The 14,125-nt window shown below is 38.9% G+C and overlaps 1 protein-coding gene across 4 annotated transcripts in view; it reads right to left on the bottom strand.

The window, feature by feature from the left end:
- The window catches only part of SLC38A4 (solute carrier family 38 member 4), a 68,148-nt gene that overhangs the window by 13,256 nt on the left and 40,767 nt on the right, over positions 1 to 14,125 (bottom strand). For all 4 annotated transcript variants that reach the window (XM_060024636.1, XM_060024635.1, XM_060024637.1 and 1 more), the window contains exons 3-12: positions 12,422 to 12,512; positions 11,799 to 11,914; positions 8,728 to 8,801; positions 8,171 to 8,263; positions 3,907 to 3,988; positions 3,738 to 3,820; positions 3,579 to 3,637; positions 2,418 to 2,693; positions 2,207 to 2,286; positions 776 to 876 (exon numbers count right to left, since the gene is read on the bottom strand). In XM_060024636.1, coding sequence (XP_059880619.1) covers positions 776 to 876; positions 2,207 to 2,286; positions 2,418 to 2,693; positions 3,579 to 3,637; positions 3,738 to 3,820; positions 3,907 to 3,988; positions 8,171 to 8,263; positions 8,728 to 8,801; positions 11,799 to 11,914; positions 12,422 to 12,512 — 1,055 coding nt within the window. The remainder of the gene's footprint in view (positions 1 to 775; positions 877 to 2,206; positions 2,287 to 2,417; positions 2,694 to 3,578; positions 3,638 to 3,737; positions 3,821 to 3,906; positions 3,989 to 8,170; positions 8,264 to 8,727; positions 8,802 to 11,798; positions 11,915 to 12,421; positions 12,513 to 14,125) is intronic.

Here is a 14,125-nt window from a genome sequence, read left to right on the forward strand (position 1 = left end):
AATAATGCAAAATGTTAGAGAGGCTTATTTTAGAAATATATTTACGTTGATAACATTGATTTGTGTTAATGTTTGATTCCCTGAAATTTGTCTGTAGGGCCATGCTTCGTCGAAGAGAAGAACAATCCTGCTCCTTTTGTGTCCTGTTAAGATGCCACAGAGGATATGTTTTTGGCATAATCAAACGTGGCCACAGTCACTTTGTTTTTTGATAGTACGTCCCCAGATCGAAAGGAATTCTGTCATGCCCTTTTTTCTTAGGAAACCATTCACTATAACAGAATGGAATGAGATAATCCAGAAAATTTGTATAATGCTCTAAGCCCCCAGATTTGGCTTGACTGGTAAACAAGAAGCAGGTTCCAACTCAAGGACTTGGTACTTTTTCTGCCATTTGCTTGGTAGGTAGTTATTCCACTAAAAGAGCTTTACAACATGCAATCTGATTCACTCTCACAGTATGTATGTAGCTTTAGATGGCTTAGAAAATCAAGCCAAAGAAATATCCTCTATCCCCTAAGGAAAATAATTAAATTAGAGGGACGGTTTTTACAAAATATGTGTGAATTCACAAATTATTAGAACCTGTTAGGCAGCCTGGTTCAGTTTCCATTTTCTTAGGTCAAATGAGACTAAAATAGCATGATAATTGAGCATGTTCATCTACAGATCATGCTGTTTATTGAGAGTAATTAAAAGAATTATACCTACCCGGATTAATGATCAGTCCAACTAGGATTTGCACAAAGAAAATGACTTTGACAGAGTGACCTACCGTAAAAGGTTAGGTAACCAAAGAGGGCAGCAAGCAGGTACATGACGAGCATCCCCGTGATGGAAACATTTGACACTGTTTGCATCTTCCTCTGGGACCGACTGAAAAGAAAAAGAACACCGAGCTTTGGTTTTCTGAACAGATGAAAATCTCACTACTTACAATTAAAATTTTAAAAATAATAAAAGAATGTGTGCCTGTGTTACTCATTATAAAACCACATTTCTAGTGCAGAAACACAGCTTATTTAAATTTGCCTTAGGGAATTATGGAGGATTTGTTTCCATTTTTCTTAAATGCTACTTCTTTAGTCTTAGAAAGGACTATTTTCCTATATGAGGATCAGTTTATTTTATGTTGATAAGTATGCTTGTCTATTGAGTATTTAAGAATGTAATTAGCACAAAGGTCAAACTGGCTCCTAACGCAGAAAGACTTCCTATTTCATAGTGAGATAGATTTGAGGACCAGAATCCACTAGAAACTGCAAAGCACTACTCCCAGGAGTCCAGACAACCTGAAGCCTGACAGCATTACCTGGACAGCTTCTGGAAACCATTCTAGAGGCACCTGGCTGCTGACACTGGGGTAACTGCTATCACTTCTCTGTCTTTCGGCTCAGATCAAGTGTAGAGTAACTGCTACATGGGATTTTCCAAGTCAATCAAAGACATCAAAATAACTGAAAGTGCTCTATAAGTTTTTTAAGAGGTAAATCTGAATATATGGGGCAAGTTATTGTTATTTAGTGAGAACAAAGACTGAGGTTATTGATGTCTGGATAAAGAAGATGAGAATTATAGGACCGCCTCCCCTCAGGGTAAAGGAAGAAGCTGTTGTAGTGGGCTCAGACCCACTCATCCCCAAGGGCATGTTAACAACCTCAAAGGGAAAAGAGTATTAAGGGATCATAGAATATGAGCTGGAAGAAAGAAGATTGTCTAACCAGTGTCTCCATTATACAGATTAGACTATGAAGGCCAGATACTGGCACATCCCAGTGGTGGAATGTCTTCTAGGCAAGGGTTAAAGACTGACCATAGGTGACATCAGTGGCTTAGCCAGGCCACCCTAATAATAATTTTTGGTCTTCACGGGTGTGGGTCATTTCCAGTTCAGGGGACCTCACTTCTTCCCACCAATATTCAAATTCAAATCCCTCATGCTTGCCAAAATCCTTACAGACATTGGCTCATCCTCCCTCTGTCCTGAACCCCAACCCTGGATCCTTAGGATGAAGGAACAGGAGAAAAGGAAGCAGTGAGGGGGCTGATTCACACCTTTGTGGTGAAAGCACATTACTGATGAGTGGTTATAGCATAAACCTCCTGTGAAGGCAAAGCTGTAAACTATGCTTCTGTATAAAGCACCTTTGAAAATACGAGCACATTTTCAAAGCAAATTAGAACGCTAAAATGATGGCTGCCTTACTCTTTGAGTTCACTGTAGATGGGAAGGACCTCAGGGTGGCATACAAAAGCAAATGCTAGGATGGGAATTGCATAGGCCGTCTGAAAAACAAAGACAACACCACATGTTTAGCATTTCAACACAGAGAGCTACCCCAGGCCATCTCAGCTTGTGAGATAAAAACTCAGAGGCCACGTTGCTAGGCTCTTAGAAGCCTAGACCTCTCACTTACCCGGGAGTTGAATACAAAGTATTTGGGCTGACACTTGTCATCACTGTGTGCTTCATACTCTACTCCACTGCCATGAATAGAGCCCTTGGCCTGTTTCTCATCTAGCTCTGCAGGATTCTGGTGGGTGTAATCCATCATGAAGTTCACACCACTACTCTCAGAGTTGTTGGGTAACATCATCACGTGCATTGGAACTGTATTGTTGAATGTCAGATTCCCAACATTGTGATCCAGAACAGGCAGAGGGCAGGGTATTTGGAATTTCTTGTAAATCACCTAGACCCGGTCATTAACACAACAACAAGAAGTCAGCCTTTTGAGGAAAACAATGAAACAAAAATCCCTGTGGGTGGTTTATGGGGTAAAGGTGAGGGAACTCTGCTGAGGATTCCTTTTAGACTAATGGACAACGGAGACTCCCTCTATCCCCAGTTTGATGTAAGGAGTTGGAACTATGGTTGGCAACTCTCTGCCTCAGAGTCAACAAGACAGTATTTTGCGTGAATCTATCCCAAACTTCATGCATACTCTTCCATGAGAAAGATGATCAATTTCTTGCTACGTTGCATCTCTTTCATGTCTTCAAACTAATGAAAATATGGATCATCAGGAAATTCCCCCCTCCTCCTTTGCCTCTTTGGGGAAATGCTATATAAATTTTGGCATTCATGATATTAGCATAAATCCCCCCTTTTGGAGGGGAGAGGGAGTGGGGTGGGGAGAGGATTTCTTTCTTTAATTCCGCTGTGGTCTCCTTCTCTTCATGGGTAGAATGAGTAAGAGAAAATGGCTGATTCATGTAAATATGGCTAATTCTACAGCCTACTCATTTATCTTCTGGGACTCTTCACTTCTTTTTCCTCCGCCTGTCTAAATACTGGGTTGTTGTCACATTTCTGCTTGAAATGTTCCTTTCATCCAAATATACATTCAGTATGCCTAGAACATACTATTAGCAATGGTCTTGACATTCTAACTCAACTATTTTTAAACTCATGACTGTTCTTTTCTCATTCCAAATTAGAATACAAGGAAATTGCTTGTGATGCAAGAACTATTTCATGCTAATGATGTGCTTGAACAAAAATGAGGACACCAATTCAGGCACTGAAAGCATCACACCCCTACCAAGTTACAAGGATCATGTCAAAAATCACTTACCACACTGACAAAAAACACCATGCAGGTAAGAGAAAATCCACTGGTATAACCAAGGTAACCTAGGGGTTAGCAGAGAAATTCCAGAAGGTGAATATGGCATCCACAATCAGCTTACCTCTTGGAAAACAAAATGAAAATAAAAATGGAAAATGACTTTACCTAAATTTTTAAGAAGAGAAAGTGGAAGAATGATTCCAACTGACACAAATATGACGAGGTAGTTGCCATTGACATACCATTCTCTAGAAAAGAGAGACCAGAATATTAGGATCAGAAAAGACCAAGTAGAATGAGTCTCTTGATGTCACAGAGAGAGCAGAAGACATACCCAGTATTTTCTTCAAGTCCCATGAACGCTCTGATTACTTCAGGTAGTTCGTATTTAATAATGAAGAGGTAGCTTGACATGGCTAAAATGGAAGACGTGAGAGCTTAGTGGTGTGCACGGCACCAAAGTCACAGGCAAGTTGTGAGAAGTCCAGGCATTGGTACACCCTCCTTCTCAGTAATTCCCAAAGCGAAAGAAAAGCCACCCACTATGTATTCTGTACTGTTTCCAAGTTCTTCTCATGAATAGACATTCGGCCCTTTGGCTCTTGCCTACGGACCTTTGCTAACAGTATCAATGCTGATTCTGTGTTAAATCCAGGTCTGAGGTTTTCAGTGAAGCTACAGTTTCAAAGTTTTTTTTCCTGGAGTCATACTGGATTGATAAAAAAAAAAGTACAAGAGAGGATAGCTTCTCTAACTTTTGTCAATGAAGTTTTTTCTATATCCTTTGTCCAAATAAGAAATCATACAAAGTGGCAAAATTTCTTGAACGTCTAGATAAGTGATGTATGTGTGATCACATACTCTTCTGAATACCTGATCTATAAAATCTATAAACCCGCTCCTTGGAAAAATGGTTATGCATAACATACAATTTTGCCTACAGTTGTAGGGATGTATGCAACATCCCTTTCCCAGGTCCATCCACTCAGTGAAGAATGATACTAATTTGCTATTTCACACGTGATCAAAGACTCAATTGAAAATAAAACTGACAAGTTTCGCATTGCAAGTTTTAAGTGTGTGCTACATCCTTCTGGTGAATTTTTGCTAACAGACATTTGAAGCAGATATCTAAGTTGCAGATCGAACTATTAATAGTTTAAAAATATTTCCTTAATCTCAAACGAAAGTAATAACGGTGATAACAATTCCCCACATTGTTTAGTTCTGCATGTAATCAGCTGAAAATCCACATGAAAGAGCAAGGTGCATCTTATCATCTTCATTCCACAGCTGAGGATATAAAAATTTTGAGAGCTTAACTGACGTGTCCAAGATCGCACAGCTTGAAAATGACAGACCACATCCAAAATATAAGATCCCTGATTTCAGGCCAGTGTGTCTTCTCTATTGTGAAATGAAATGATTTTTACAATACCTGAGGTGTCTTCTGTAAACATGATTTGGTTAATCTTTACAAAGACCCTGGCTAAAGCTAAATCTTACAGAGGGTAAACAGAGGAGATATTTCTGATTAACTGGTTCAGCGAGGTACCATTCAATTTTAGAGCTATTAGTTGCTGACTCTCAGTGATGTCACCACTGTTAATGTGTTTGGTCTTTGAAAATTCAGAATGATCCAGACCTGTCTGGGTAATGTCAACATTATTCTGCTAATGGTCAGTGTTAATTTTTCAGGGGATTGAGAAAATTAAACGTTCTAAATGTGGAGTTGCTAAATACAGAAATACAAGTGATTTCTTTTAGGCCACAATAACCACTAATCACATAGAGTAACCAAAGTGAGAGATTTTCAGGAAAGGTGTATGAAATTTCATCTCACTCCCTTAAAGCCACACTGTGGGGTGAGGGCCTTGACTGAGAGACCATGTTATAGTTTATTCCATTGTTTAGAAGCATAATAGTAGCTATACTTGGAACAATAGACAATGCTGTTGCCACTCAGCCTGTTGAGCTCAGGGCTAAGCATGTGTATGTCCAGTTAGTTCAGTGGTCCAGACAAGTATATTAGATCACCTATGAAGAGATCCTATGAAAGGTTTGATATTTTATATCTTGATAAGGCTGAGAATTTGAACCAAATGTAAAGCAGTTTATTTGGTGGGGAATGGGGGGACTTATATGCTTGGGACACAATGCCAGTAAAATGAATGAAACAATTCCAGTGTTACTGCCAAATTCTACCCAGGACTGTAGTCTTACTATACAAAAAATATGAAAGCCATAAATACAAATCATTAAGATATGACAGATTTTATTTATCTGCCTACCAACTATCCGTTATCAGGAGCAGGTATAGTTGGATAAAGGTTACTAAAGAAATTGCTGCATTCTAGAAATGCTGGATAATTCCAGTGATTTTATTAATCAAGAAGAATGACCTCCTTGCAAGATCTCTGTGTAAGTTTATTTATTGCAGAGTTGTTTACAATAGTAAAAAACCTGGAAACGATCCAAAACTGTTCATCAAGGGATTCAGTAATCCAATTATGGTGTATTTATACAATGGAAAGCTCAAAAGCCATTAAAAAGAGTAATATGCAAAAACATTCAAGGCATATTGTTAAAGAAAAAAAGCAAGCGGTAAATCAGTATTAGAAGATGATCCTGTTTTAACAGTAACAATATATTTGTTAAATTTGTCATAGAGGAAAACCTGGCATGGGTTTTTCTAAGGATGATTTACATAAACATTTCTTTGTAATTTATATATTTATATAATGTTTTTATCTTTCACAATTAGCATATGTTTGTCTTATAATTATAAAAATGCCATTTAAAAACAACCAGGAAGGCTCCAGTGACATGGATATTGAATCTAAGAACTGGAGAGGAAGGGTGCATGTACTGAACCTGTATTATTATGACACTGTGAGGAAGAGCTATTACTCTCAATTGCATAGGTGGAAAAATTGGACTCAGAGGTGTAAAGTGATTTTCCCAAGGTCATAGATAGTGACAGAAACAAGCTCAAATTCAGGTGCTATCAGGCGCCAAAAGTCTATTCTCTACTCATGGGTTTTAAAATGTCTTTTAAAAAACAGTGACATACCAGATATATACAAACAAGGCTAAGGGAGCCCAGAAGAGCTAGTACCTAATAGCCTAGAGAATGATGGATCATGGAGCAAACAGAGAGGGAGAGCCAGAGAATGTGTATGTGTTAGGTCTGGAGAATTGTAAAAGTAGGGGAACTAAATATAGTTTGTTATAGTATGACACAGGACACATAGGGAACAGATGATAGATAGATAGATAGGTAGAGAGAGAGAGAGAGAGAGAAAGAGATTGGGGTTTGTAGGAAAGGTATCAGAAAGGTAGGCAAAGGAAAGATGATGAAAACCCTTATATGTCAGACTAAAGAGTTTAAATTTTATCTTGAACATCATAAGGGCATGCTGAAGAAGTTTATGCATGTGAGAAGCAAGAGTAGATCTGAATTTGAGAAAGTTCATTTGGAAGATGAATTACAGATGGAAGAGGGGAAACTAAATACAGGAATAACAGGTAGAGGTCTACTGCAACAGTCTGAGCAGAAATAGTAATCACCTGAAGTGTGATAGTGAGACTAGAAGGAGAGGAGAGATTCAAAGGCTAAATAAGAGAAAGAATGGATAAAAACTGGTATTTGATTGGATTGTCAGGGTTAGGGAGAGAGGGAAAAGTTTAGGCTGACACCCAGATTGCTGGCTTAAGAAACTGGACGCTGCTGGTATTGTTCACTGAGATGAAAGAACAGAAGTATAGAATAACAGGTTTGGGGACTGGGTAGGAGGTGAGGAAATAAGTTCTACTATGTGGTGATATAGTCCAGGTCGTGCAAGGAGACTTAGCCAGTAGGACATCTGAAATATGGGTCAAGATGCCTTTTGAGGGTCAAAGACACGATAGGACCAGTGAAGCTGGTGGGCATACATATCATCTGGAACACTATTAAAAAAATGTACTTATCATCTGGAACACTATTAAAAAAATGTACTTCTCGGCTCTCCTCTGGAAGGGATCATTCAGTAGGAATTAAAAGAATCTGTAGAACCAAGAAATCTGTGCTTTATAACGCTTCCGACGCCTAGCCAGATTTTTGCCTTAGCACAATTTCTAGGGATACTCTACAGTGGGCGGGCTCTGTGCAGGCTGTGTCTCAAGGACCCCCAAATTTGGCTATGTGCCTCAGATACTAAATTTTCCCTTTTATGAAATAAACTCAATCATACATGTGACACATCAACTGTTTGGGCAATGACAGATATAAGCACTAGTGCTTTAACTTTTAAAAGTAATAATTAAAGCCATTTGAAATCAAGAAAGGTTTTATTTTATATTTTAATTCTAGAATTTATTTGGTAGGGTTTTATATAGTATTTCATTTCTTAGATATTGCTATTTTCAATTAAAGAGGGATTAAGGAGCAATTAAAGAGCAAATCTATTTAGGAAACTCTACTTTTGAAATTTAAAAATGATAAAACAGCTATTTTTCTGTATTTAAAGGGCCTGTTCATTGCCATTGAGTTTTCTTATTTCTTGAACATCTTTTTAGAAAGTTTAAATGGTTTGTTGAAAGCCAGATCCTCTTACCTCCAATGTTCTGCATTGTAATGGAAATAAAAGCTCCGATTTTCCCAGGCCATCCAAATGCCTTTTCACCTAGTTTTTCATAAATTAAAGATCCTATAATCAAAAATGAAAAGAAACTTGTTTAAAAGAAAACTGTCTTAGTGACTAAAATATTTCGATGTAATTCTCCACTGGAGCCTCAAACATGTAAATAAACACCATATAGAAATTACAAACCCCAAATACGCAATCTCAAAAGCCATTACAAAATATGGTAAATGTTCTCCAAACAAGAAGCGATGCCTTCATTCATCTTGGCTCCAGGCAGCAAGTCAGAACTGTTATTTCTATCATCCACCAAAAGTCTTTTTCTCTATTTGGCTTGAACCTGAGCAGGTTGACTTTCACTTGTCTCACTTGCCCAGATAACTAAAAACATGGAGAGACCATGTGATTGGGGTTAGAAGAAAATGAAATGTAAAATTGACCAACACCATCCTATAGGTATAGAGCTAAAGGCTGAAATACCCTTTAATGAGAATCGAAATAGCATGTCTTAGGTCTAGGGAGTGGCATACCTCCTTCCTTGGCAGTCTTTAATAAAAGATGAACTGAATAGAGAGATAGGATCGCCACGGCAAGCAGCATGATTCTGTGAAGGGAATAGAGAGGAGACAATAATGTTTCTATAAAAAATAAAATGTAATAATATTAGATGTTACAATACATTATTACACTGGTCTTTTCAATCATTAACTTTCCAAGAGTATGTGGATTTGGGGGAAGCTGAAAAATTCTTTTCAGAACTCCACCAATGCCCTTAAATGTCCCAGAACTGGAATTGGCTTTATTTTATCGGCCAAAACATACTATTGGAAGTTCCTAACGCACCTTTTTTAGTCTTAGATTCTACCCAATAGTAGAATCTGGTTTATAACTTAGATGCTAAATGCATAGCAAAATTAGCAAATACTTACTCAGCATATGGGTATATGTACACCATATCTGCGTGATATTCCCATGAACATTTATAATTGAAGGGCTATTCAATGACCTGACTAAACATTAATCTAAAATCTAGAAATACAGAAGTCAAAGCAAATTCTGAGCTCCGTTACTACTGAGTCTGCATATTAGATGACAGTGATCAGATGTGTGAACCAGAGGGTCTGGCAATCGCCTGTGTAATAGAGAAAACAGAGAAAGGTAAGTCTAGGGTGCAGGAAAACCTTTTCTGTATTCAGAAAAATCATTTCTGGTTCAGGACCCTCCACATGTCCACAGGCATATATGATTTCTTTATGTATACAGTGATCAATGCTTCTCCAAAAATCAAGAATTGGACAGCAAAAATAGTGTAGATAGAAGCATCTATATAATAAATTAATGCACAATACTAAACTTTACCTGAAATTAAAAAAAAAAATCTTATCCTTTGTTTAATATGATGAGAGCATACCAAACAGTCTCCCCTCAATTGATCTAATTCTTTGGTAATTCCTTGGGAAGTCAATGTTACAAATGTAGATTTAGACCGAGTTACAAATGTTATAGCTATTCTAGCTCTATTGTACTGTTTTTTTTTTTCACAAAACATGTTCACCAGAACTGCCTAATCAATGTCTTATTCATACATTTTTCCATATACGTTATGAATTGACCTGTTTTTAAAGAATTATGTAATTCAGATTATATAATTTTGTTCCCCGGAAGAATAATAAGCGTACCCTGTATTCTAAATACATTTTCTGCTTTGGCAGAAAATACTAAAAGTAACACCGATGAAATCCTGTGTCACTTGTTGGGAATTGAGGGAGATTGCTGAATCCAGTTTGGGCTACTTGGATACACAAAACACACCTCATGATATCTAGCTATGTAATTGTTCTGGCCAAATTAATCTGCTAAATGTTTACAGGCCTGAAATGAGGCTTTCAGTTTTAAAAGTGGAATATTCTCCTGCCATGAAAATGAACTCTAGGATTGCGGGGAGCGTTTCTTTTTTTTTTTTTTTTTTCCTGCGGTACGCGGGTCTCTCACTGCTGTGGCCTCTCCCGTTGCGGAGCACAGGCTCCGGACGCGCAGGCTCAGCGGCCATGGCTCACGGGCCCAGCCGCTCCGCGGCATATGGCATCTTCCCGGACCGGGGCACGAACCCGTGTCCCCTGCATCGGCAGGCGGACTCTCAACCACTGTGCCACCAGGGAAGCCCCCTAATTAATTTTAATGGTATGTGTAATTAGTAAGGAGAAGGCAGTCTTTTGTCTTAGAGATAGTGTACATTATAAAAGTGTACAACTACGCATATGAACATACCTCTAGCCATTAGGAGTCAGAAAATTTTTAAAACTTATTTTATTTCAAACATGGCTTAGAAAAGTAAAGCTGATATCAAAAGCCATTCAGCTAAAAAATACGACACCTAACAGTTCAATCAAAGCACTGACACGATATAAATATTTATAGTTCAGCCCGATCCTTGCCCTCAAATAGCTGTGTGATTACCTAATCATAAGTGATATTCAGAACACAAATAGCATATATTTATAATATAAATGTTGCATTCTTAGACAGTTATTTAAGACTCCAGCACTGCATTAGGGGCTGTGATCTGCATTCATACTGATGCCTGACTAACATTAGACTTTGTTCTTGTGAAGCATTTCACTGCCACCAACTGTGTCTTTGAAAATACCAGGCTGTACGTAATGCACAGATGTCTGTGGCTGTCTGTCACAGACAATGTGGTGTCCATCCTCCAGGTTGGCTATGTGATGCTGCTACCACTAGGCAGCATTGGACCAAGTTTGGATAAAGTGCATTGGTTTAGGTATAAACTTTGGCCACTCTGCAAAAATCTCCACGCCAAGCACTGTTTCTAGGTTTTGGGCATACAGACGTGCAGTGAGTAAAAACAGACATGGGCTCAATCCTTTGGAGATGATAGTCTAGCAAGGGAGAGAGACATTAAGCAAATGAATCAGACGACCGCGCTAAAATATTAACACTGTGATGAGTGTCTAATAAGGTGGTTTGTCCAAGTCACGGAGATTGGGGGAAGGCATAACTGAGGCGAGGCTGAGCTGAGTTATGAGGAGTTAACTAGCTGAAGAGGAAAGGAAAGAAGGTTCCAAGATCACGTGCAAAGGACCTGTGGCGAGAGGGAATGGCACCTTCATGGGATGGAGAGAAGGTCACTGTGCCCAGTATATCTTGTATATAGGGGCACAGGAGATGGGACCAGGGCATGCAGGACCCTGTAGGTCTGGTTTGGGAAGGGATGTTTTTCCTAAGAGTGTGTATAAAGTCAGATTTGCTGCCGGGAAAGATCTTTGTAACTATTAAACACCAAATTATTTTATAACTAATTACTTTGTGAAGTGGTTTCTATGGACTGGTAGGGCTGTTCCAGCAGTTTGGGGGATCGGGCACATAAACTTTCTGCCATTTGGTTAGGGATGGCTGGTTGAACAAGTATGGTGATTAGACTGCTCTGATTATTTTTGTTGCTGTTTTATTTAAAAGGAAGAGAATATGTTAATATTCTCTCAGATTATTCCTATTCACAAAGATCAAACTTCAGATTAATTGAAAGGGCACCAGGTATGCATGGGCTTTGAACCAAGTGGAGATATGTCCATTCACTTACATAAAAAGGATGATCCCTGTGTTGGCCATGGCATAGGACAGGCCCAGAATTCCACTGCCCATGATGGCGTTACTCAGATTGAATGAAGACATTCCAAAGGAGGTGGTTCCAGGATGCTTGAAGACAAAGGGATGCGTGATGAGCAAATATTTGCCAAAGGACGAACCTTTTTTTGGATTATTCTTATCCTATATTATCTTTACTGGAGGAGACTACCGTCCAATAGGGAAGATTAAGATAAAATCACAGTGAATAAAAGTCATGACTCAACTTCAATAAAAGTGTATAATTTTCAGTGGAATGTAGTACTTGATTTAAGCAGGGGTCTCAGTAAAAATAAAAAATACAAGTTGAGTAACATAAAGAAGGGAAAGCATGTAGGATTGCAGATTACATTTGGGTTAGAATGATTTCTCCAAAAAACAAATAAATTTCATAAATGATTTATGCAGCCATATGGCGAACAGGAAAAACAAGCCCTTATTCCAGTAAGGGCCTGAATAAACAGAGAATGTGCTGATCAAGGCTTGGAAAATTTCAGTCACTTTGTTTTCGCACAGAGACCCAGGTAGATCAGACATCCTCAAGTCCTGTTTACTGCCAGAGAGCAGAAAGTCACTTACATGTTCATCGTCATAATCTGCCAACTTCTTTTTCCCCAAAAATCCATTTGTCAGAAATTTCTGACTTTCAGCATCTTCATTAGTAAATTGACTGAATACACACACACAAAGGAAAAAGAAGACAGTAAAAACATCTGGTAAATGCTCTGAGTTATACTTATGTTTCAGGTGATCTGTCACTGAATTAGGAGAGGAAAAACAAGACACATAAGACTTGTTTTTCTCTTCTCCTCCACATACTACTGTTCCTTCCAGACCAATGACTGAGCCCCATTTATGAATATACTTTGGGAGGGAGGGAGAAAGTTATGAAGGAAGAAAATATTTTTTTAGTTGAGATCTTTTATAAGCCACATTTCTTCTTCACACATTGACTATGCAAAAAAAAAAAGAAAAGAGAGAGAGAGAGAGAATAATTAGAGCTAATTTTGTTGCCATTTCGAGCCCTCCCAAAGAAAGGGAACAGAGTAGTGACTGAGTTTTCTCAACTGCTAATATACCACGATCAGAGGATCTTATTAATTCAGTAAATATTTATTAAGTGCCTTGGCAATGTGATCCCATCTCACTTGATGCTCAAGTGTCTCTGTGAGAGAAACTTCCATGTCTCTGCTCTAAATATGCAGCGACTACGGCTCAGAAGAGTGAGGTAGCGCGTCCAGACGCACCAGATCCCAGGTCTAGGGTCTCACACAGCGCCATGCAGCCCTGGGCAGGGCACTGTAGCTGGTATTTTCCTCTTTTTTGGCTCCATCTTTTTATACACATATCCCTTGCTGGAAAGGAGTTGGATGGTAGCTCTGTGCTGTGTTTGGTTGTGTGTGAGTGTGTGTAGTTTAATTACTCTGAAAATGTACTTGAATTGTTAGACAATGAATGAAACTAAGAAAAACATTAAAGAAATCCAATGAATTAGTAGAAGAGTTGGGAGGACTTTAACATTATGACTGCGGTCTGCTTGGTACAGGCTGGAAGCTGCACATCCCCTGACAGTACTGGTCGGCTCCTGAAGCTCTGTGCCAGAGGTTTAGAGGATATGGATCTAGTACCAGTCACGTTTCCGAAAGGCTTGACTAATGAGTTCAGCTGCCACCATTGCATCCTTTTTTTTTTTTTTTTGCGGTACGCGGGCCTCTCACTGTTGTGGCCTCTCCCGTCGCGGAGCACACGCTCCGGACGCGCAGGCTCAGCGGCCATGGCTCACGGGCCCAGCCGCTCCGCGGCATGTGGGATCATCCCGGACCAGGGCACGAACCCGTGTCCCCTGCATTGGCAGGCGGACTCTCAACCGCTGCGCCACCAGGGAAGCCCCACCAGGGAAGCCCCACCAGGGAAGCCCCACCACTGCATTTTGACACTGCAAAATATCACACAGGCTTTCTTTTTGTTACAGAAAATGCTCAAATATGTATACTTAGTTCTTAAAAGTGCTTTATAATTAGATAGATCGCAATTTTAGGACACTTCTTGCATGAGAAAGTAAAATAAAATGATTGGAGAGTATTTTATTAAAATAACCCTTAGAAATATAAAAGGGGAAAATAATTATTATAGATCTGTACAATTGATCTCTTATAATAGAAGCTAATTCTGAATATACCTTATGAGAAAGAAGGATAACAAGGTTACTTTTTGAGAATAGAGAACAATATAAAGTGTAGATAGAACGAGCAGACAAAATCATAAAGTTTTGTGTGCTTTTCT

The sequence above is a fragment of the Delphinus delphis genome, chromosome 11 (assembly GCF_949987515.2).
Source record: "Delphinus delphis chromosome 11, mDelDel1.2, whole genome shotgun sequence".
In the NCBI taxonomy this organism is placed as follows: Eukaryota; Metazoa; Chordata; class Mammalia; order Artiodactyla; family Delphinidae; genus Delphinus; species Delphinus delphis.